This window comes from Mobula hypostoma, chromosome 3 (genome assembly GCF_963921235.1).
Source record: "Mobula hypostoma chromosome 3, sMobHyp1.1, whole genome shotgun sequence".
Classification (NCBI taxonomy): Eukaryota; Metazoa; Chordata; class Chondrichthyes; order Myliobatiformes; family Myliobatidae; genus Mobula; species Mobula hypostoma.
Genome location: NC_086099.1, coordinates 196,594,065 through 196,619,456, shown reverse-complemented (window position 1 = coordinate 196,619,456; position 25,392 = coordinate 196,594,065). Strand labels below are relative to the sequence as shown.

At 41.8% G+C, this 25,392-nt stretch overlaps 1 protein-coding gene and 1 pseudogene across 5 annotated transcripts in view; both read left to right on the top strand.

Annotated features, from left to right (window-relative positions):
• Nucleotides 1-7,331: 7,331 nt before the first annotated feature.
• The window catches only part of pard3aa (par-3 family cell polarity regulator alpha, a), an 883,471-nt gene continuing 865,410 nt past the window's right edge, over nt 7,332-25,392 (top strand). For 4 of the 5 annotated variants that reach the window (XM_063044364.1, XM_063044363.1, XM_063044361.1 and 1 more), the window contains exon 1: nt 7,333-7,734. In XM_063044364.1, coding sequence (XP_062900434.1) covers nt 7,615-7,734 — 120 coding nt within the window. In that variant the 5' untranslated portion in view covers nt 7,333-7,614. Of the gene's footprint in view, nt 7,735-25,392 lie in introns of all 5 variants that reach the window. The other variant, XM_063044362.1, reaches the window with a different exon arrangement.
• The window catches only part of LOC134344481 (Y-box-binding protein 1-like), a 49,688-nt pseudogene continuing 32,100 nt past the window's right edge, over nt 7,805-25,392 (top strand).

Genomic DNA, 25,392 nt, shown 5'->3' with positions numbered 1-25,392 from the left:
CTGCTTTAAAAAATATAGACTTAACTGACTTTGACTGTTTAAAAAAATCCACAATCTTTGCAACTTGACAATTGGCTACTCATAACCGACTTTTTCCACGAAATGGCTGAAATGAGTTGGCTTGTTATTGGAAAATGTTCTGAGTCAATTTTTGGCAACTTATTTCCAAAGCAACTGTTTAGTATTTAATTTGTATATTCAGACCTTAGCAGTTATGGAAATAGTGTTTAAATATTTATGTATCTTCAATTTACGAATGTATAAAATGGGACATTTTCCTCACTTTTTCAATTTGATGCACTTCTAAAATATAAGTTAATGTAATTGAAAGTTTAGCTTGAAAATACACTTAAGTTTACTGTTATACTTGTAACCAAGTAATTTTCAAAAATGTGTGGCAAGAGCATACCAGGCACAAGACTATAGCTGAGAGGTCTTTCACAGAATGTCACATATTTCAGTGATGATAGTCTTGGAAAACCCAAGTCTGTGAATATATTGTTCATCAAAGAGGCCCAGATATATCTGAAGATGCTCTGTGAGTCACCTCTTCAGTGATGAACAGTTCTTTCCTTTCTGCCCCAAATTCCTCAACACACCTGAGTAACCACCAATAGCCACACCACCTTCTAGGGTAAGAATGAGGCATCCATGGAATAAGCATCCTGATTGTTAAGTGCCACAAAAAAAAACGCTCTCTCTGAACTTAAGAAACTGTATGTGCAGCTTATAGCCTTGCTGGAGGGTGTCCCGCTTAGTCTCCTGAGGTCAAGTGTGTCCCTTTAAATCTCTAAACAGCAAATAAGAAAGCAAAAGTTTTGCTCCTTGTTTGTCAGAGCCTGTATCGTATTGGTCAGTGCAGATATACATACATGTTCAGGCTGTAAGGTTGCCTCCAGCTGAAAGGATAACATGTCAGGGCAACAGTAAAAAAATAATCTGCGTTCACCAGCAACTTTGATGTGTGTTGCTTAAAAAAATCATCTTCCGTTTTCATGTGAAAGTATCAATTAAACAAGTTCACAGTAAACTTTCAATTAAGTTTTTTTTTGTTGCAAAGTGTTTCATAGCTATAGATGAGAATTTTGATGGACCATTGTAGAAGATTGGAATATTTTTGTTGTCTGAGATGCAAACAATCATTTTGGTCACAGGACCTGTTCTCTACCCTTCTACAGTTTCAAAAGCATCCAAGGTACCAGAGCTGGCGTTGCTGTTTATTCTGTATGCACACCACAGCCAATAAAATAAGTCTTTTCACTCCATTCCAGAGAACAAAGAGGCCCAGCAAACATAATTTGGATCTGCTTGGCTGTCACAGATTAGTGGCGGTAGGGGAATAGTTGGGTATCCAGCGATGCAACAGAGGGCTTGAGTTGTGAAGATTGGGATCTGTGTTTGGAGCATTGGAAGGATTGATGAGTGGTAATATGATGGACAATGAAAATGTGTTTTTGACAGTAATACTCTATCCACTACTCAAATAGATAAACTATGCAAAAATTAAAAGGATTAATGAGGCAGTGTTCATGGTTTCATGGACTGCTCAGTAATTGATAGTGGAGGGGAAGAAACTATTTCTAAATTGTTGAACGCAAACACGAGGAATTCTGCAGATGCTGGAAATTCAAGCAACACACATCAAAGTTGCTGGTGAACACAGCAGGCCAGGCAGCATCTCTGGGAAGAGGTACAGTCAACGTTTTGGGCCGAGACCATTCGTCAGGACTAACTGAAAGAAGAGATAGAAAGAGATTTGAAAGGGGGAGGGGGAGATCCAAAATGATAGGAGAAGACAGGAGGGGGAGGGATGGAGCCAAGAGCTGGACAGGTGATTGGCAAAAGGGATATGAAAGGATCATGGGACAGGAGGCCTAGGGAGAAGGAAAAGGGGGAGGGGGGAAACCCAGAGGATGGGCAAGGGGTATAGTCAGAGGGACAGAGGGCCGTAGGGACAGACCTACGCTCTGTCCGCCAGAGAAAGCAGGATCTCCCAGTGGCCACACATTTTAATTCCACATCCCATTCCCATTCTGATATTTCTATCCATGACCTCCTCTACTGTAAAGATGAAGCCACACTCAGGTTGGAGGAACAACACCTTATATTCCGTCTGGGTAGTCTCTGATCTGATGGCATGAACATTGACTTCTCTAACTTACGCTAATGCCCCACCTCCCCCTCGTACCCCATCCGTTATTTATTTATATACACACATTCTTTCTCTCTCTCTCCCTTTTCTCCCTCTGTTGAATATTGTTGAATATGGGTCTTCAGGCTCTAGTAATTTCTCCCCAATGGTAGTAGTGAGAAGAGGGCACATCCCAGATGGTGAAGGTCTTTAATGATGGATGCCTCCTTCTTGAAGCACAGTCTCTGGAAGATGTCTTCAATGATGTTAGGGTTGTGCTCGTGATGAAGTTAGTTGAGTGTATAACCCTCTGCAGCCTCTTGTAATCCTGTCCACTGGAGGCCCCATACCAGGCATTGATGCCACCAGTCCATCTGTAGAAATTTGTAATTGTGAGAGTAAAATACCACATCTCCTCAAAAACACCCATCCATCTCTATCCTCTACTTCTCATCACCCAACCCGTTTTGGATCCAGTTTGTCAACACACCTCAGATCCCTTGTGCATTAACATTCTGGACCAGCCTACCATGGCAGCTGGTGGTGTAGTGGCATCAGCACCAGACTTCGAGGTGAATGGTCACGGGTTTGAATCTGGCTGGCCCCTTGCACACTTTCCATCTGTGCTGAGTTGAGCTTCGAATGAGCAACTTGGCCTCTTTAAAAACAGACAAATGCCAATGAAATGGCAAAAATGCTGCTCAATGCATCACAAGGCGCAAAAAAGAAACAACAACATCTAGCCTCCTATGCAGGACCTTGTCAAGGGCCTTACTGAAGTCCCTTTAACCCATATCCGCAACTCTGTCTTCATTCTTAGTCATCTACATTGGGAAAGAGTACCAAAACCTTGGTCAAAGAAAGATGTTACAAGATATCTTCAAGGAGAAAATGAAGTTAGGGAGGAAGAGAGATTTGGGAGGGAAGGCAGCTGGATTTGGATCAGCAATGTTGGAGAGTCAGAATCTGGCTGCAAAAAGAAATTGGAGTGTTGTGTTCAATTCCAGTTGCCTCATGACAGAAAGGATATAAAGTCTTTGGAAATGATTTAGAAGGGATTTACCAGGATACTGATCGGATTAGTGAGTATGCGCAATAAGGAGAGGTTAGAAAACCTTTGGCTTCTTTTCTCTGGAGCATCAGAGGTTGAGGAAGACCTGGCAGGAGTGTATAAAATTATGAGAGGGATAGATAGGGTAGACAGTAAGAGCCTTCTTCCCAGGGTAGAAAAGCCATGTAGGAGAGGGCATGCATTTAAGGTGAGGGGGGAAAGTTTAAAAGGAGAAGCGTCAGGCAAGTTTTCACACAGAGAGTGGTGGGTGCCCGGAAGAAGTTTCCAGGGGTAGTTATGGAAGGAGATGTAATAGTAGTGGCTTAGATGGATACATGACCAACAGGGAATGCAAGAATGTGGATCATATACAGGCAGAAGAGACTTAATTTAGTTTGAAGATTAAGGAGGAGCTTTATTTGTCATATATACAGTGAAATGCATCGCTTTCAATGTGCTGGGGGCAGCCACAAGTGTATTCATGCTTTTGGCGCCAATGTAGCACCTGTCGCCTCTATAATCTAACTCTATTTCTGTCCATTTACTGACCCGCACCTTACAGCCTCCTCAAGCTCACGAAATTATAAACACACATACACTATCATAGTCATTCTTCATCATCATCTTGACTTACATTTCCTCTAAGATGGATATTCTCTCAAATTTTAAAATTATCCTGTCCGAACCTTTTCCTATTCCTTAAATTTTCTTCAGACCAACTCCATCCAAGATCTCTTACATTCTCTCACAGCGCATGAACAGACCCTTTAGTCCACAATATCTGCACCAAACATGACAGATGAGAGTTCCCCTTCCTCCAATCCTTTATCCGTTTCATCAACTGACTTCCCATCTCTGTTCTTCACCCTTCCCCCTCTCTCAGTTTTGCTTATCAGCTGCTACTTTGTATTTCTCCCTCCCCTCCCCCCACCTTCTTACGCTGACTTCTCATATACTTTTTCTGGTCCCGATGAAGTGTCTCATAGAAACATAGAAAATAGGTGAAGGAGTAGGCCATTCAGCCCTTCGTGCCTGCACTGCCATTCAGTATGATCGTGGCTGATGATCCAGTTCAGAACCCTGTACCTGCCTTCTCTCCATACCCCCGATCCCTTTAGCCACATGGGCCATATCTAACTCCCTCTTAAATATAGCCAATGAACTGGCCTCAACTGTTTCCTGTGCAGAGAATTCCAGATTCACCACTCTCTGTGTGAAGAAGTTTTTCCTAATCTCGGTCCTAAAAGGCTTCCCCTTTATCCTCAAACTGTGACCCCTCGTTCTGGACTTCCCCAACATCGGGAACAATCTTCCTGCATCTAGCCTGTCCAATCCCTTTAGGATTTTATACGTTTCAATCAGATCCCCCCTCAATCTTCTAAATTCCAACGAGTACAAGCCTAGTTCATCCAGTCTTTCTTCATATGAAAGTCCTGCCATCCCAGGAATCAATCTGGTGAACCTTCTTTGTACTCCCTCTGTGGCAAGGATGTCTTTCCTCAGATTAGGGGACCAAAACTGCACACAATACTCCAGGTGTGGTCTTACCAAGGCCTTGTACAACTGCAGTAGTACCTCCCTGCTCCTGTACTCGAATCCTCTTGCTATGAATGCCAGCATACCATTCACCTTTTTCACTGCCTGCTGTACCTGCATGCCCATTTTCAATGACTGGTGTATAATGACACCCAGGTCTCGTTGCACCTCCCCTTTACCTAATCGGCCACCATTCAGATAATAATCTGTTTTCCTGTTCTTGCCACCAAAGTGGATAACCTCACATTTATCCACATTAAATTGCATCTGCCATGAATTTGCCCACTCACCTAACCTATCCAAGTCACCCTGCATCCTCCTCACAGCTAACACTGCCGCCCTGCTTCGTGTCATCTGCAAACTTGGAGATGCTGCATTTAATTCCCTCGTCTAAGTCATTAATATATATTGTAAACAACTGGGGTCCCAGCACTGAGCCTTGTGGTACCCCACTAGTCACTGCCTGCCATTCTGAAAAGGTCCCGTTTATTCCCACTCTTTGCTTCCTGTCTGCCAACCAATTCTCTATCCACATCAATACCATACCCCCAATACCATGTGCTTTAAGTTTGCACAGGTCCCTCTGTGGGACCTCATCAAAAGCCTTTTGAAAATCCAAATATACCACATCCACTGGTTCTCCTCTATCCACTCTACTAGTTACATCCTCAAAAAATTCTATGAGATTCGTCAGACATGATTTTCCTTTTACAAATCCATGCTGACTTTGTCCGATGATTTCACCGCTTTCCAGATGTGCTGTTATCACATTTTTGATAACTGACTCTAGCATTTTCCCTACCACCGATGTCAGGCTAACGGTCTATAATTCCCCGGTTTCTCTCTCCCTCCTTTTTTAAAAAGCGGGGTTACATTAGCCACTCTCCAATCCTCAGGAACTAATCCAGAATCTAAAGAGTTTTGAAACATTATCACTAATGCATCCACGATTTCTTGGGCTACTTCCTTAAGCACTCTGAGATGCAGACCATCTGGCCCTGGGGATTTATCTGCCTTTAATCCCTTCAATTTACCTAACAGCACTTCCCTACTAACATGTATTTCCTTCAGTTCCTCCATCTCACTAGACCCTCGGTCCCCTACTTCCGGAAGATTATTTATGTCAGCCCAAGACATCAACTCATTTCCATAGATGCTGCCTGGCCTGCTGAGTTCCTCAAGCATTTTGTGTGTATTACTTTGATTTCCAGCATCTGCAGGTTTTCTCTCGTTTATATTCCAAAATTGGAATTGTCTTGTTCAAGTTTGAATCATCATCGAAGAGAAGAATGTTGATGCTTAGTTAACAGTAGACACAGAAAACAATCAGATTGCCTGATAATAACTTTAAATCCATTAGCTTACTTGGAATGTGCTGTTTGGGTAACTTGGCAATTAAAAATAATTGTTTGAAAATGAAACAGAAGAGGTCAGCAACTGAGGATCTCTCTAAAGCATATGACAATTATTTGTTTTAAAATGATGTTATTTTAAAATACTGAGGGGGAAGAAATCATTTCCCCCTTGAGAAGATAGCTAGAAATGGGTGGGTTGTTAGTCAGATATTCTAAGAATTATCTAATGGTCAAGATATAAAAGGGAGCCATTTGGCCCATCATGTGTGTGATAGTCATAAAAGGACAACTGAACCTAATCCCCCCTTGCAGCACTTGCACGGAAGCCCTTCCAGTTGTGCTTCTCAGATACATCTCCGAGCTCTGTGCCTTGAGCATTTCTGTCTCTGACTTTCTTCTACTTCGTAAATTCAGCTTTGAGATACGATGGATTGTCCATTCCCTCCTTAGATGCTGCCTGATTCAATAGTTGCTTCAGCTTTTTGTGTGTTGTTCCAGATTCCAGCATCTGCAGTCTCCTGTGTGGACAAAATATTCATGATGAGCCCTGCCCTCATACTCTGCCTCAACACATATTTTGCATAACTTCTCAGTTGAATAAAATTGGCCTTACCCCTTTGCAATTTTTCACTTTTGTTTCCTTTACTAAATCATAAATTTTATCCTTCTATTCTTATTCCTTATTCCTTCCGTCAGGTTGCTCCACGCTGGTTTGGAAACTTGGATATATCTTAAAATTTTGGACTCTTGGAACATGAATTGCTTTTTACGGTTGACAACGTAACATATTGAATCCAGTGTGAAGACGAGTGGCAGAATCTGGAGTCAGTTGAGGGAAATGCGGGAAGTAGAATAGGATATTAGTAAAGGTGATGCCGAAAGGCACGTTGCCGCGCTGTATGACTCTAAACCGCAGAATATCTTTTCCATTGGTCACCGGATAGTAACATTCAACTGCTCATTTTATTTCCCACTGGGCCAGGATACTGAAAAGAAACATCTTGTTTCTGAAACCATCCAGCACGTACTTCAGGCATATCGTAATATTAAATCTGGCCAAGTTAATTTTGTAAAATCTGCCCCCGAGAGTGCAACCTCGTTGAATATGTCTCCGGAGTGCGGATTGTCTTCCGTACAGACTTGGGGGCTGGCAATAAATGCATCGCTTTCATTTGTTTGGCTTTGGGAGGCAGTACAGGGAACGGCCAGAGTGTGGAGACACTGGGTGGCGCCCTGTCCGCTCCCTGGGCTCAGGCTCGCCCTGTGTGGGAGCTCTGCGCTTGGTTCCCACAAATAGGAACAGGTGGCCGCAGTCGGGCAGGCAGAAGCGCCGAGCGCAGCCCTGCTTGTATACTCACCATGGACCCCGCTTCACTGCACACGCGGAGGGCCAGAGTGGACTAAACACAGGCTGTGCGCCCGCGAAAGCAAGGGAAGATCGTTCTCGTTGCTTATCTTTCTGGGGGACTTGGATTTACGGTCCGAAGCGACCTTGCAGATATAGATATTGTTTATAGATACGTTTCTCTGGAAAGGGGGGAATGAAAGTGACCGTTTGCTTCGCGAGAACCAGGGTGGTTGTCCCTTGCGGAGATGGAGCCATCACCGTGCACAGCCTCATTCAGCAAGCCGTCACCAGGTATCGCCGAGCCATCGCCAAGGTGAGTGCGGGAGGAGAGAGGCGGCCGTGCGGCCGGACGGGGAGGCTCGGATCCGGCTTCGACACAATGTAGCGAGCGGCCGCACGGGCGGGTTCCTTCATGTATCCAAGAAGCAGCCGGGAGCAACATGGCGCTCCTTGATAGTCAGGCTGGATACAAGGTTTCACCGTTTAAGGGCGAGTGGAGAATTAGAAGGGGGAAAAGTATAAACTGGAGATTTCAAATTTCCTCCCCATCCACCGCCCCCGTCACCTCCCAGCCAAGTTTGAGACGTAAAGTTTTGGGTAACTTTGTCTCACGAATGGTTTTCCGTTTTCCCCCTTCAACTCTGCCTTTGCGAGTCTTTTTTTAAAAGTATACAGTGCTAAGAGGTGAGTAGTGTGGTTTGAGAATTGGGAATCGCAGGGAGGCTGACTCAACTCCAGCCCGAGGCTTTCCTGGGAATGGAGGCCGCGGAAAGTGCCTGCCAAGTGTTTTGACAAGAGTTTCTGGCTTGAACATTTTCAGGCGAATTATTAATCCTATAGTTCAATCGTAATTGTGAGTTAAATCAAATTGTGCGATGCCTATTGTGGTTACCGACAGGAACGAATGTCTTTTTCCCCCACATTTCGAAGGAAGCTTGTCACTGAGACGATTAGATTAGCTGGACCTCCCAACCTTGCTTCTTAGGAATCCAGGGCCACATTTTCAAGAGTTAAGTAAAATAATAAAACGGACGGTTTATACTTGGTTAGCAACAAAATGAAGCCCTTAACGTGTTCTAATTTTAACTGGTATCGATGGGTAATTTACATTCATCGTATTAGTTAGTTGATTAGCAACACGGAATGTGTGCTGCTGCAAACGTTGTAGGCCGGGGTCCACTTTGTTATTAAAAAGTATGAAGAGAATAAACATGTATACACATCATTTTCAGGTCCATTAACAGACTGTAACTCTTGTTGCAGCTGCGAGACTTAAACGTCGTTGATATTTCTTAAAAATGAAATGCACTTTTATCCATAGTAATAATCAATATCTGTTCATTTTGGTGTCACTGTGACTGTATGATGAGCTGAAGCAAAGCTGAGACAAAGGTTGCACAATTTTCATGACCCATTCGATTATTTTGAAACACTTTGAAACGTTGTAATTTGATATTGCCATGATGTGCATTTAAAAAAAATCATTTGACGAAATAATGTTTTTTCATTGGGGCAATGCTTTTGCTTTACCATTGGCAGCAATCTTGTGTTTTTTTGAGGGAGAGTGGCATGAGATGGAGAGAGGAGGAATTTTTTATGTTGACCACTCAAGTTCTTTGTTGGATGAGGAAGTTGAGGTTTGGGTTTGGCTGAATTATTAATAGGAAGAATTAAATTGCTTTCTGAATGGTCTAAGACTTAATCAGTAACCCTGATCCACAGCAGCCTATAATCAGATAAAAGTTGCAGTTTGATGTACATCTTTGTCACTGTTTATCAGTCAAAAAAGCTAATTAGCAAGCAATTATGTGTTATTATTCGTGGATGTAAATTGTGCTTAATTTTGTCACTGTGTGTAGGAAGGCAGCGATTCTAGACTATACTAGACGTTTAAAATATTTCCTCTGCAAGAAATGTCAGAAGTTTTAAAAATAATTGGCCCAAAAAGTGTTTATTTCGATTGTTCTTTAAATGTACCAACACCACCTTAATTTGCCACCCAATATGATTTGGCAGTACATGACTACTTCAGTTATTTTGTGAATTTAAGATTTTCCTCATGGAGTAGTTAACTAACTTATATTTTAAAATCAAAGAACTCAATTCCTATTTGCAACGTGCAACAGAGCATTTTGCTGTGTCCTTCCAGCATTCTGTGTGTTGTTCAAGATTTCCAGCATCTGCAGAAACTCATTGTATTTGTGATTTTTTAAATTATCCTTCAAGATTTGGTGTGAAATAACAAAAGCTATGTTTAATATGGTCAACGAACATTGAAAAATTATTGATTGCTGTTCAGGTAGACAATAGGTTTTAAATCTAGATTTTTAATTGATGGACAAATTGATTGGTAGGGTTTATATGTAAGGGTAATGAAAATAAATGCAATAAGATGATAAATTGTGCTTAATATTGGCTCGGAAGGAAGGAGCTTGTTAAAATGTAATCTCTACATAAATACAGGTCTCCTGGGATGACTCCAAAACATTTTTCCAACATTATTACTTTTGCAGTACAGCCACCTTTGACAAGTTGGGAATGGTGGCAGTTTTGTGCACAACAAAATCTCACAAAATAGTGAAGTGTAGACTTTGTGGTGGTGATGTTGATGAAGCATTTTGGACACTATTGGTGACCTCATTATTGAGATTTCATTTATACAGATTTTCCCACCTGAAAATGACAGCTATTGTTAATTGCAGCTGAGTGTATCTAAGTGACCATGCGAGAGTGAGTAAGTTGCAGGGCCACACAGAAAGGAGACGGACAATGGAAGTTGTGGAATGGATCTGCTGGACCAAATGGATTTCTATGTTGTTGAAAGTAAATCACATTTAATAATGCCAATTTGAAATCTTATCCAGGACAACCCAGAACTGTCCCAAAGGGAAGATTGAGCTTTCAGTAACTGATGGGCGCTGAATACAGTGAGCGTACTTTCTTACTATATGAAATAATTTGATCAAGGAAACAAATTCTGCTTAGATTTGCGGGAATGCATTCAAGTTAGAAACTGTTAGAAATTGTTTCAATGGAACAAAGAAGGTTGCATGAGGGTATAATATTTTATAGTTTGGATGTGTAAATAGTTAAAGCCAGTTTTCTTTGGTGAATGGTTTGCATGAAATAGTACTTAGTAATGGGGGTTGGAATGACTTTACATTGCTGCATTCTTTTGAAAGAAGACCTGTCAGGTTGACTGTGTGCTAGTGTTGCTGCACCCCTCTGACATTCCATCTAACCGCATTGCTATTCTCTTCAAGATGTTTAAACTGCTGAATGCTTTGCCAGAAAATAATTTTAACATCAATTCAGTGTCCTCACTTAAGTGAAAGTTAGATGAATGTTTAAAAAATTTGAAAAACTGAATACTCAATATGATATCCAATGTGTACATGTGTGGCCATTATTTTCCAAGGCCCACTTGGGTAGATGTCACCTCATCTACCAACATTATCAACATTATCAGTACCAACATTTTCAGAGAAACTACTCAAAGGTGGAGTGCCTTGCTCGAGTACATGCTTAGAAGAAAATTAACCTAAGACTAAGGCTATGTCCACACTAGACCGGATAATTTTGAAAATGCTGGTTTCATATAAAAATGATAGGTGTCCATACCAAGCGTTTTTGAAAATACCTCCGTCCACATTAAAACGGGTATTTGGGTGAATCTCCTCCTACTGGGCATGTGCAGAACACATCTACAGAAAACAAGCGACATGTTTGGTGTCGAATCTTGCTGTGAAAGTGTGCATTTGTGCAGTTACAGACTAGAAAAACTTTAAAGGAAATTGCCAAACGATGGACAGCTGTTGGCTCTGGTGCAGGAGGATTTACAATTTAAAAAAAACAAATACTGGAGTGTATGGAGGCAACCAACAGGGAGTTCACGGACAGTATGACCCGGCTGATGATGAACATTGAAAAGCTAACTAACTCTGTTGCATTAATAAAGCACCTTGTTAAATGTATAAAACATGTCTGCATCAGAGTTATCTTGTATTTCCATACAATGTTACATTAGGCTGTTACACATCTATCGTCAGAGAAGTACTTGTATAAATAGGTAAACCACCTTCATACAAGCAAGGACAGAAAACAGGGCAAAGTGAGTATACTTATTTATTCAGTAAGTTATGGGTCAAAGTATTTGGTGAGTACATTTCTAACTCTTCTGGCTTCAGTCTCGTTGCCGTCTGTTCTGAAATTGTTAGGTTGTGTGGAGGATTGCATTCAAGAAAACAACGAAATGCCGCGCTGCTGCCATCTGTTCCGGCATGTATTGACAGCGTGTTTAGAAATCTCTGGTTACCCCGTCCACACTACTCTGTACAATTGGCGTTTTCAAATTTATACATTCTGGAGGGTGTTTTAGAAAAGCTCCATTTTCGGGGGAGGAAAACACCGTTTCAGTGTGGACGGAGGGTCAAAACAAAGAGGAAAAAGCTTCGGTTACGGATTTATCCGGTCTAATGTGGACGTCGCCTCAGTTATTTAGATAAGCAGCAAAGGAGATAATGAAGTGTCTATTGTATTAAAGTAGCGCATTTTTTTTTTGCATGAGCACATAAATGACCACACTGCTTACATTTTCAATCTTTTGTGATTAGGGGCATAGCAGTTTGTTTTTTGGATTAAATGGCTAAAGACACAGCAAGCTGTTCTTGTCATTGTAGTGGTATTTTTAACTTGTTAGGCAGATCTTCAGTAATTTTTTTTGGAATTGATGATTAGCGTTTGGATCTGAGGCTCAGCTTTGATTTTACAAAATGACTTTAACTTCGAAACCCAGCTTCTCTGCAAAAAATACATAATTCATTTTAACAGATTAGGTTTACCTGCAATGTATGACTATATTATACCTGAACTCTTGTTCAAAATATATTGCTTAGTACACTGTTTTGATATTAATTAAGCTTGAAATTGCAGCTCTGCAATATTGATTCATGGCAATTTCAAACTGCGCTCTTCACCTGCTAGATTTTCATACTTTACAGTCACTAGTAACTTTGCGTTTAATTCTAGGATGTGAAATATTTGGAGGGTTATCTTCGTTTGTGTTCTCTTTGTGCTTTAGTGTATCCTGGCTTCCTCAAACCAGTTGATTTTTTACATGTATACTTCCCCTGAAAAATTATTTGACACTGTAATGAATGGACCACTGTTCTAACACATCTGTGCCCCAGAATTATATTTTAGTTCCTTCAAAACATAGTCTTCTTCCCAGTTGATTTCTCTACTGGTAAGTTAATTTGTTAGCAATTAGTTGGTTCCAATGCACATACGTTATATTTGTCTCCTAATATCCATCAATACATATTACACATAATCAATGTCCACTTTACACAATACACCAACTGTTCGGAGTTGTATTCCAGTCCAGAGGGAAAGCTATAAGGCAAAATAACTGGGCATATTAATTTGATTCCCTGTCATTGTAGATGCATAGGATGAAATAGAGCAGTTCCATTCATTGGGGTCACTTTTTGGTCCTTGGGGGTGAAAACATAGTGATTAGCACAAACTGATGCCAAAATTGGTTTCTGTCTCTTGTTTTGCCACAGCTATTATCTTGATTGGATGGAGAACATGCTAACTGGGTAATTCTTGTACTCATTTTCACCTAGTTGACATTGCAGTAGCCAGAATCATGTTTTAAATCACAATGATTCGTGGAAAAATACTTCCTTTTAATGTTTGAAAGGTTAACAGGTTGTTGACAATATGGATACTTCGCTTTATTTTGCTCCAGTTGCATGGAATTTCTCAGGCACATAATTATAGAACAACAAAAGTTAGTTAAACCATCTGTTCAATTGCTTCCAGTAAACATGTTTAATTTCAATCCAGTGGTCTATCCATACTGATTAAATGTCCTGAAAGCCTCATTAAACTGTAATGTATTTTGATACTCACCCCATCCATCCGTCTACTGCACAACACAATCGAAATGCTTGATTTCTTCATTCATGCTATCAAAATGTAAGTCCATAGACTTGCAGAAGGATTTGCGTGTTAAATCCTTAGAAAGAAGTGAAGTAGCATAAGAAGATATCGAGTAATTGAGTGGAGTTTAAAAAAACTGCAAGGGAAGAAGACCCTGATGGAGTTATCTGTAGGCTTCGGAACTGTAGTCAGAATGTGATATACAAGTTGCAACAGAAGATAGGAAAGACATATAAAAAAGGCAATGTTATGATTGTCTTGGAACATTTCAATATGCTGGTGGATTGGGGAAATCAGGTTGATACTGGATCTCAAGGTAAGGAATTTGTAGAATGCCTACAGGATGGCTTTTTAGAAGAGTTTCTGGTTGCACCCACCAGGTGAAGGGCAATTCTGGTTTGGGTGTTGTGAAGTGAACTACATTGGATTAAGGAACTTAAGAAAAGGACCCCTTAAGAGGCAGTGATCCTAATATGGAATTCGCCCTGCATTTGAGATGGAGAATTTAAAATTGGATTTATTGGTATTACAGTTGAGCAAAGGAATTACAGAGGCCTGAGTGAGGAGCTGGACAGATCTGATTGTAAGGGAACACTATTATAGATGATAGAGCAGCAATGGCTGGAGTTTCTGGGAGTAATTCAGAAGACATCCCAAAGAAGAAGTGGTGTTCTAAAGGGAGGATGAGGCAACTGTGGCTGACAAGTGAGGTCAAAGATTGTATAAAAGCAAAGGATTGCATACAATATAGCAAAAATTAGTGGGAAGCTGGAAGATTGGGAAGCTTTTAAAAACCAACAGAAGATAAAAAGAACAATAAGGAGAGAAAAGATGAAATAAGAAGGTAAACTAACCAATAATATTTTTTTTCGGATGTATAACGAATGAAAGAGGCAAGAGTGGACATCTGACCGCTAGAAAATTATGCCAGAGAAGTAGTAACGGGGAACAAAGAAAGAGGGGACAAATACTTCAGTATTTTACATCAGTCTTTGCTGTGGAAAATACTAGGAATGCTGTATGCCAGGAATTCAAGAGTGTTGAAGCAGAAGTGGTGTAGAAGTAGGAGAAGGTGGTTGGGAAGCTAAAAAGCCTGAAGCTAGGTGAGTCACCTTACCAAGATGGACTACCCTTTCAGGGTTCTGAGCAAGATAGCTGCAGAGGTTGTGCAGACACTAGCAGTAATCTTTCAAGAATCACGAGGTTCTGGAGGACTGGAAAATTGCAAATGTCACTCCACTGTTTAAGGTGGGAGGGAGGCAAAGGACAGGAAATTGTAGGTCAGTTAGCTTGATTTCAATGGTTGAGAAGATATTGAAGTCCATTATCAATGATGAATTTTCAGGCTACTTGGAGGCACGCAACAAAATAGGCCAAAGTCAGCATGGTTTCCTTAAGGGGAAATGTTGCCTGGCAAATCTGTTGGAATTCTTTGAGGATAGACAAAGGAGAGTCAGTGGATGTTGTATACTTGGATTGTCAGAAGGCCTTTCCAAGGTGCCGCACATGAGGCTGCCAAATACAATGGTCCGTGGTGTTACACAAGATTGACTGACTTGCAAAAGGCAAAAAGTGGGAATCAAGGGGCTGCCTTCTGGCTGGTTGCTAGTAACCAGTGGTGTTTTGCAGGGGTTGGTGTGGGACTATTTCCTTTCATGTTACACGTCAGTGAATTGGATGAAGAATTAATTGGTTTGTGGACAATGAAGTTCAGCTTTCCCTAAAGATTAACATGCAGGTTGAGTCAGTAGTAAGGAAAGTGAATGCAATGTTTGCATTCATTTAGAGAGAATTTATAACAAAGCAAGAATGTAAAGCTGAGACCTTATAAGGCATTGGTCAGACTACGTTTGGAGTACTGTATTCTGAACAGTTTTGGGCCCCATTTGTAAGTAAGGATGTGCAGCATTGGAGAGGGTTCAGTGAAGGTTTACAAGAGTGATCTTGTGAATGAAAGGATCAACCTGTGAGGAGCATTTGACGGTGCTGAGTCTGCACTCAGTGGAGTTCAGAAGATTCAGGTGGGATCTCACTAAAATGTATCAAATTTTGAAAGGCCTTGATACTGTACATGGAAAGGATGTTTCCAGGAGTGCCGAGGACCAGAGGGCATAGCCCAGAATAGGAGGACATCCCGTTAGAACAGAACTAAGGGGACATTTTAGCCAAAGAGTGATGAATTGTAGAATTCATTTCCACAGATGTCTGTGAACGCCAAGTCATTGGGTATATTTAAAGCAGAGATGGATAGATTTATTATTAGTAATGATGTCAAAGGTTACAGGGAGAAGCATGGAGATTGGGATTGAGAGGGAAAATAAACCAGCCATGATTGAACGGTGGAGCAAACAATGGGCTGAATAGTCTACTTCTCGTATTACGGTGTTACTGAAACGATACAATTTACCAATTAAAAATCAATACAGTTTCAATTTAAGCTGTAACCAAGAATCTTTTGAATAAGCACAGTGTTCCAAACTGAGCGTATTTCTGAATCATTTTAATGGTTGATTTGAACAGTGATTCAAATCGGGATGTAGAATTGGAGAATGAAGTCTGGTGGTCTTCAAGAGAGTCAACTAATTTTTGTCCCTCCTTTTTTGCATAATTAGTGCACCTTGCATCTTTGAGGTCTTATTTCTTCAGACAGTGTATTTTAAGAGGTGTGGCTTTTCTATTTCTTTCATATTATTTTAAAATGATTAATACCAAAACTACAAGGCTGTTTAAAAAAATATGTTGCTTTTATCTTCACAAATCATGATCTCAGATCCATTACAGTGCACGATGTGTTAAAAATAACTAGTTGAATTAAATTGGCTTGCATTAGATATAGCTTAATTGGAAAATTACATGCAAGAGAGGAAATTCTTTTGCGGTGGTATACTGTCTTTTTGCTAGATAACTTAAGATTTGGTCGTGTATATTGTTGATTGCTACAGGGAAGGAAACTGATTTCCTCTTCAGATCTTTCATCTTCACTTTCTGTGAGTCACTTGTTGGCTTTTTAATCACAGGCTATATAGAGTTTAGTGATCATTGAAGACTGTCATTCCAAAAAGCTTATTCAGTACCATTTTGTGGTGAGGTTGTTGCAAATCATATTCTATGTCTGGTTATATAATCATCAAAAGTACTGCACAGTGGGAGGCTACTTGGCACTTTGTGTCCATGTTGTTGGTGGGTTAAATTTGTACATTCATTCAACTGTATTTGTTGTGTAAAGAAATTAGCCGTTCATTATGCAGGAGTTAAAACATTTCAATAAACAGTGTTTAGGGCACACAGTGTGAGCAGGAAAACAATACTTATGAGGAAGATGCTTTCAATTCATGTATGTACAGTATATACAGTTGGAGTTCTGTGAGAGCAGACCTCCTGAGCAGTGTAAATAGAGCTGGTTGCTAATGAAGACCAGGTTGTGCTGCAAGATTGCATTTAGAGACTTAACTCTTTCCCTCCCATTTGCTGTCCCATGTAGCTAGAAGTTCACTCAAGGCCATTACTTTAGATTGCTTAAGGTTGATTTGTACTTCTGCATCATATCGACACCGTAGGCTTCCCAGTGGGCGACTGAAGGGCAGGGAAGGAACTCTGGCCACAATGCTTTCCATAAACCTTTACAGACCTCCAAAATTATGGAGGACACATTTCGCTTTTACGAAAAACGATGCTCGCTTTAAACTTGTTTACCCCAAGAAAGACTACCACGACCATGAAGCCTTGCACGGGCAGGTATGTGCGCATGCGCGACGTGCCGGAATTGCAGAGCGACGCAGACACACCAACGCACAAGTATAAATGCTCACAACGCACATAGGCCATTTGCGTAGGTTACAGCGTCCATTTGACGCATAAGTATAAATCGGCCTTTAAGCATGAGTAACAATGAAGGACTGTATGAAAATTACCAGTGCCTTTTCTATCCAAACACAATTGTTGCTCTCTCACTGTTTCTCCTCATTTGCAGAAAGCTCCCTGACCCTAGGAAACGTGGGTAGGGAAGCTTAATGTACCTGAACAATGCAGCTCATTCATGTGGACTGCATAGTCTGCCAAGTGTCTTTTTTATATATTGCTGTTTGTCTTTCAAGATCATTAAGATTACAAATTATGCTATTTTGTTGCATGAAGGTGTCAGTAATGTGGTTTAGCAATGTCAGAATGGTATGATGATTGTGCTGCTGTGACCAGTCCCACCCTTTCCACAACATGTACAGTTGGGAAGGCATCCACTGGTTATGAGGTTTATTTTCCAAGGATCAAGAAAGAAAGCAGAAGGGAGTTTGCTTTATAATTTTTGGGACCTTCTGAGAGATAATATGGCATAATTGTTTATTTTTTTGATTCTGAAGTGTGAGAAGTAACACGAATGGCATTGATTAGGGAATGATGTGCAAATTATTCAAGATCATGGTAACAAAATGGGCTTGGCAAAATATACATCTGGCCATCACTGAAGAGATAAGGTGTATTCTTTGGCTTTGTTGGGACAAAAATGCAATGTTCGTAAACTGATGCCTTGACTTTCCAGAGTTATTCTTTGAAGAAGAATTTTGTTTAATCTTTTCATTTGAGATTTTTCAAAGTTCAAAATAAATGATCAAAGTACAAATGTATCACCATGTACAACCCCGAGATTCATTTTCTGCAGGGATAGTCAATAAATCCAATAGCCATAATATCAATGGAAGACTGTACCCAGCACAGCAGACAAGCATTGTGCAAAAGAAAACAAACTGTGCAAATACAAAAAGAAAGAAAAGAAGTAATAATAAATAAGCAATAAATGTCAAGACTATGAGGTGAAGAGTTCTTGAAAGTGAGGCCATAGGTTGTGGGAATAATTCAATGATGGGTCAAGTAAATTCAAGTGAAGTTATCCCCCTTGGTTCAAGAGCTTGATGGCTGAGGGTAACAACTGTTCATGAACTTGGTGGTGTGAGTCTAGAGGCTCCTGTTCCATCATCCTGATGGCAGCAGTGAGAAGAGTGCATGACTTGGGTGGTGACGGTCCCTGGTGGTGGGTGCTGCTTTCCTGTGATAATTTTCCATGTAGAAGTGCTCAGGGGTGGGGAGCGTGTTAACCGTGATGGACTGGGCTGTATCCACTGCTTTTTATAGGATTTTCCATTCAAGGGACTTTTGTGTTTCCATACCAGGCTGTGATGCAATCCGTCAATACACTCTCCACCACACAACTATAAAAGTTAGTTATTGTTATAGATGTCATGCCAAATCTCTGAAGGAAGTAGAGGCGCTGCCGAGCTTTCTTCATAATTGTACTAAGGTGCTGGGTCCAGGACAGTTCCTCTGAAATGAAGAACTTAAAGTTTCTGACCTCAGGTCGTCTGATCGGATAACGCAGAATTTTAATTAATTTTGTTTTCTGTGGAAGTAATGTTTTCGTGCCAAATTTCTGAAAATAAGTCATATTTTGAGTTTTTTGTAAACCAAGCTGGTAGCTGAAACATAGTTGGTTTGATATATAAGCAACACAAATGCTGGAGGAACTCAGCATGCCGGACAGCATCTATGGGAAAAAAGTGCTGTCAGTGTTACGGGTCGAGATGTTGACTGTTCTTTATTCCATAAATGCTGTCTGGCCTGCTGAGTTCCTCCAGCATTTTCTGTGTGTTGCTTGGATTTACAACATCTGGATATTTTCTCTTGTTTGTGGTGTGACGTATATGTTGAATACCCTTTGTCCAAAACACTTTGGGATGGAAGTGTTTTGGATTTTGGATTTTTGGAATATGTAATAAGATAGCTTGAGACCGCCATAAATTCTGACTCTGAATTTATGTGCTACTGGTAAGTGGTGTTTGTCTTGTATTTGTTCAATAAAGTAAAAATTATCTTTTCATGTATTCTTTTTGAAAACTCAAAAATTATATTTAAAAAAAGTAAAAATTATTACATACCATTAATATAATGAAACAATAATATGTGCAGGGTAACAAAAGGAGCACAACATTGGGAGAATACCTGAAACAGTTGTTGAACAGCAGAAAATAGCAGGCTTTCAGTCTCCATCTACGATGCCATGTTTCGATTAAAAGTCTTCAGTACTTTAGGTTTTTTTTTAGGTTTAATGTAAGGTATAAAAACAATTGGAATTATAGACTTGTTCTGGTGTTAGATTTTCATCTGCAACGATCTTCGCAAACTCATCAGTGAAATTCCTGCTCTCATGCTGAACTCGCTGATTTCATCCACTTTGCCTCCAACTTCCACCTAGCCCTCAAATTCACCTGGTCCATTTCCGGCCCTTCCCTTCCTCGATCTCACTGTCTCTATCTGCGGAGACAGCTTATCCACCGATGTCTATTCTAAACCAACAGACTCTCACAACTATCTGGACCTCGTTCCACCCTGTTAGTTGTAAAAACGCCATCCCCTTCTCTCAATTCCTCCATCTCTGCTGCATCTGCTCTCAGGATGAGGCTTTTTATTCTAGAACAAAGGAGATGTTCTCCTTTTTCAAAGGGGCTTCCCTTTGTCCACCGTCAATGCTGCCCTCAACCACATCTCTTCCATTTCATGCACGTCTGCTCTTACCCCATCCTCCGGCTACACTACCAAGGATAGGGTTCCTCTTGTCCTCACCTACCACCCCACCAGTCTCCACATCCAGCACATAATTCTCCGAAACTTATGCTACCCTCAACTGGATCCTACCACCAAACACCTCTTTCCCTCCCACCCCCCCCCCCACTTTCTGCTTTCCACAGGGATTGCTCCCTGTGCGACTCCCTTGTTCATTTGTCCTTCCCCACTGATATCCCTCCTGGCACTTATCATTGCAAGAGGAACAAGTGCTTCACCTGCCCCTACACCTCCTCCCTCACTGCCATTCAGGGCCCCAAACAGTCCTTCCAAGTGAGGTGACACTTTACCTGTGAGTTTGCTGGGGGTCATATGCTGTGTTCAGCGCTCCTGGTGTGGCCTCTTGTATATCGGTGAGACCCGACGTAGATTGGGAGACCGCTTTGCCGAGCATCCACGCTCTGTCCGCCAGATCAAGCGGGATCTCCCAGTGGCCACACATTTTAATTCCACTTCCCATTCCCATTTCGAGACGCCCATCCATGGCCTCCTTCACTGTCGGGATAAGGCTGCACTTAGGTTGGAGGAACCTTGTATTCTATTTGGGGAGCCTCCAATCCGATGGCATGAACATCGATTTCTCAAACTTCCGGTAATGCCTCCAACCCCCCTCCCTTCACCATTTCCCATCCCCTTGTCCCTCTCTCATGTTATCTCCTTGCCTGCCCATTGCCAATTGCTGGTACTCCTCCACCACCCCTCCACTTCTTCTTTCTTCCATTGCCTGTTGTCTCTTTCACCAAACAACTTCCTCGGTCTTTGCTTCATCCCTCCACTTTCAAGTTTCACCTGTCGCCTGGTGTGTTTGTCTCTCCCCTCCCCCCACCTTTTAATTCTACTCCTCAACTTTTTTTCTCCGGTCCTGCCGAAGAATTTTGGCCTGAAACGTCAACTGTACTTTTTTCCATAGATGCTGCCTGGCCTGCTGAGTTCCTTCAGCATTTTGTGTGTGTTGCTTGGATTTCCAGCATCTGCAGATTTTCTCTTGTTTGTCATCACTAAGTTTCTCTGCTGTGTTGATCACCAGACGCTTTAAAACCATAGAAACATAGAAAACCTACAAAAACGATACAGGCCCTTCGTCCCACAATGTTGTGCTGAGCATGTACTCACTTTAAAAATTACCTAGAGTTAACCATAGCCCTCTATTTTTCTAAACTTCATGTACCTATCCAGGAGTCTTTTAGAAGACCTTATTGTATCCGCCATTAAAAATTTAATGTTTAACAAATTTAATTCTGTGCCTGCTGAATATTCACAATGACCTTCAATGTTCAGTTTGTTGTGATAGATCTTTGCTTGTTTCATGATCAGCATACTGTGAAGTAGAATATGTTCACTCCGTTGATGAATCCATTCTTTCAATACACGATCAAGGTCTTCATTTTTTGCTCCAGGCAGTGTTTTACTATTTGTCATTAATTTCTGTTCATTACATAAGTGAAGTCACTTATCAGAGCTGTCTGTCATGTGCAGACACCTGTAGATCTCTTGGGAAACTTCTGAGCACCTTGCAGAATTTTCCATTTGCAACATCATTTCTGCGCTCGAAGTTTCGGTTTTTGAATTTTGGATCGGGGTACTCAACTTGTATTTTAGGGAAATCTTGTTCTGTTTGATTGTGATTTTATAATCACTTTGTTTTATAATACTTTGTTTTGTATTCAGTACTTTGACTAATGATAAACTAGGCAATGCATCACTTTAACAGTTATCTGATAAACAGATTATCGTTCAAGGGCAAAGAATTGTTCGGAAGTATTGGTCCATAGACCTGTCACCAGGGCAAAACGTATAAACCACTCGCATGTAATTTCAGCTAAAGCAGTGACAGACATAAGAATGGGCTCAGCAAGACTCTTATTTTTCTTGGAGGACACAAGTTACCCTTTTGTTAACTTGTGTGTTTGAAAAAGAATTTGCATAAAATGCAACTGGTGGAGCTGAAGGGGTCTTGTTGATTATGCATTTGCCTTAAACATGGCACTCAAGGGATGAGTACTTTAAAAGCAGACTTGGGAACAATACCTGAGCTAGCATTGTTGGGATGTGTACTTAGCCACAGGAAACTTGTTATTAATAAACTTGGAACTTTTAGCTTTGTGGACTAGTTCCTCTCACTATAACACCAAAATTGAGAGGGGGTTTAAAAGCAATTTTGTTTAGGAATTCAAGTCCAAGGATTTGGAAGTGAAGTTTAAGTTTAGCAGTTTGTGAGTTTGATGACTGAGTAACAAACGATATTGTGGAAGGATGGCTGGGGATGTCTTCAAGTGGTATGCTGTCTGTTGCTCAGTTTGAATGACACCAGTACAACTTAGCCTTAAAGAAAAACTGGACATAAGAGTTTCTGGTGGAGGAGGGCAAGGATACCCATTCTCAATGAGAAAGCAGGATTTGATTTAGAGTATCCTTTAGGGACCCAATAAGAATGGAACGTGAAAACTCTAATTGGAGTTGTATTCAATTCAGAAAAGCCTTTTTTTGTTGCTGAAAATTGGTCATTGCAAGTTCAGGTCCCCTCTCTAAATTATCTAACTTCTCTCCTTGACCCTTCCACCTTCAATGCAATCATGCTAGAAGTATTGGTGTGTCCTGAGTGTTCAGCTGTATTCGGAACACAACCCAATGAAATGTAATGTGTCTGAGAGAGCAGGATGGAGATTGAGAGCCTCACCATCTAATCATTGAGTGACTCGACCTTCAACAAGTATTGAATATTGGTTTGGATTGATGCTGTTGCAGCAATACTCAAGTAACTTGAAACAGTTCTGTGTAACACTCACAACTTGCTGGAGGAACGCAGCAGGTTGGGCAGCATCCGTGGAAATGATCAGTCAACGTTTCGGGCCGGAACCCTTTGTCAGGACTGAAGAGGGAAGGGGCAAAGGCCCTATAAAGAAGGTGGGGAGAGGGTGGGAAGGAGAAGGCTGGTAGGTTCCAGGTGAAAAACCAGTAAGGGGAAAGATAAAGGGGTGGGGGAGGGGAAGCAGGGAGGTGATAGGCAGGAAAGGTGAAGAAGGAATAGGGGAAAACATAATGGGTAGTAGAAGGAGGTGGAACCATGAGGGAGGTAGTAAGCAGCTGGGGGAGGGGGCAGAGTGAAACTAGGATAGGGGGAGGGAATTACCGGAAGCTGGAGAATTCCATATTCATACCAAGGGGCTGGAGACTACCTAGATGGTATATGGGGTGTTGCTCCTCCAACCTGAGTTTAGCCTCATCATGGCAGTAGAGGAGGCCATGTATGGGCATATCCAAATGGGAATGTGAAGCAGAGTTGAAATGGGTGGTAACCGGAAGATCCTGTCTGTTGTGGCGGACGGAGCGGAGGTGCTCGACGAAGCGGTCCCCCAATCTGCATCAGGTTTCACCGATGTAGAGGAGGCCGCACCGGGAGCACCGGATGCAATAGATGACCCCAACAGACTCAGAAGTGAAGTATCAGTTGTCAGCCTTAATTGGACATGATGAAGTGTAGCAATGCTATGGGAACGCTATCACCTCCCTGGCTCTGTTGCTACAATCCAACCAAGCAGACATGAATTTGAAATTGAATTTATTTAAATCTTACACCCATCCCACAACGTGAAGGAGTAAAAATCTTTGCATTATGACTGTTGCAATGTACAGACATGTGAATTTATAAGTCTAATGGCTTGTAGAAAGAAGTTGTCCTGTAGCCTTTTGGTCCTGGCTTTAATGCTGCAGTACTGCTTGCCAGTCAGAAGCAGCTGAAGCAGTTTATGCAGTTTATGGTTGGTGGGGGGTGGGGTGACTGGTGTCCCTGATGATCTTCCAGGCCTTTATGCACTTGCTGCTGTAGGTGTCCTCAGTGGAGGGAAGTGCATGTCCACAAATGCGCTGGGCTGTCTGTACCACTCTCTGCAATTCCCAGCAATCAAGGTTTGCTGCAGTTCCCACTCCAGGTGTTGACACAGACAGTCAGGATGCTCGCAATGGTGCCTCTGTAGAAGGTCTTGAGGATTTGGGGGCTCATGCCAAACTACTTCATTCGCCTGGAGAGGAAGAGATGCGGTTGTGCTTTTTTTTTGCCACATAGCTGGTGTGTACAATCCAGGTGAGATCTTTGGTGATGTGTATACTGAGGAACATGAAACTACTCACCCTCTCTACTGCAGTCATATTGATGTTGACTGGGGCAAACCTGTCTCCGTTCCTCCTGTAATCCATGATCAGCTCCTTTGTTTTTTGGATATTGAGGGAGAGGTTGTTATCTTGGCTCTACTGTGTCAGGATGTTAACCTCTCCTCTGTAGGCTGTCTCGTCACTGCAAGATGACAATGTCGTGTCATCTGTGAACTTGATCAGTAAATTGGAGCTATGTGTGGCAACACAGTCATGGATGTAAAGAGGGTAGAGGAGGAGACTCGGGACACAACCCTGGGAGGCATCAGTATTGAGGTTCAGAGAGGGAGAGGTGAGGGAGCCCATCCTTACCATCGTCAGCAATCCGGTAGGAAATCTGGGATCCAGCTGCGCAAGGTGGGGTGCAGGCTGTGGTCTTTGAGCTTCCTGTCAAGCCTGGAGGGAATTATGTGTTGAATGCTGAATTATAGGAAAACCGTTCTAACGTATGAATCCCTCTTCTCCAAGTGAGTGAGTGTAGTGCTGTGGCTCTGGTGTCATCGCTGGTCTGGTTCCATTGGTAGGTGAATTTTAGGGGGTCCAGTTTGGACGGTAGCATGCTGCAGATGTAATCCTTAACCAGCCCCTCAAAGCATTTGTTTATAATTGAGGTGAGTGCGACAAGGCGCCAATAGTTCAGGCATGCGACTTTGGTTTTCTCAGATACAGGACCAAGGACAGATGATTTTAAACAGGAGGGCACTACACACTGGGAGAGGGAGAGATTAAAAATGTCCGTGAACACACCAGCCAGCTGTTCCGCACACTCTTTGAGGACCTGCTCTGGGATGCCAGCTGCTTTGCGGCTGTTGACATGTTGGAGTGTTCGATGAACCTCAGGCTTGGAGGTGACCAAGCGTCAGGTCTCATCGGTAGCTGTCCTCAGGGGTTCAGTCGTATCAACCTCAGATGGAGTGTAAAAAACATTCAGCTTATCCGGGAGCAAGACGGCAATGTTGGCTGTACTGCTGTGTTTCCTCTTGAAGTCAGCGATGGTGTGCAGTCCTTGCCATGCACTGCGTATGTCATTGTCACAGAATTGTGACTGGATTTTGTTCCTACGTTGTCATTTTGCCACCTTGATGGCGCTAAGTAAAGCATAGTGGTATCTCTTGAGCTCCTGTTGCACCTAAAGCCCCCAGAAAATTCATCTTTGATGAGAGGCATTGATCATGTGGATAGTCAGAGGCTTTTTCCCAGGGCTGAAATGGTTGCCACAAGAAGACACAGGTTTAAGGTGCTGGGGAGTAGGTATAGAGGAAAT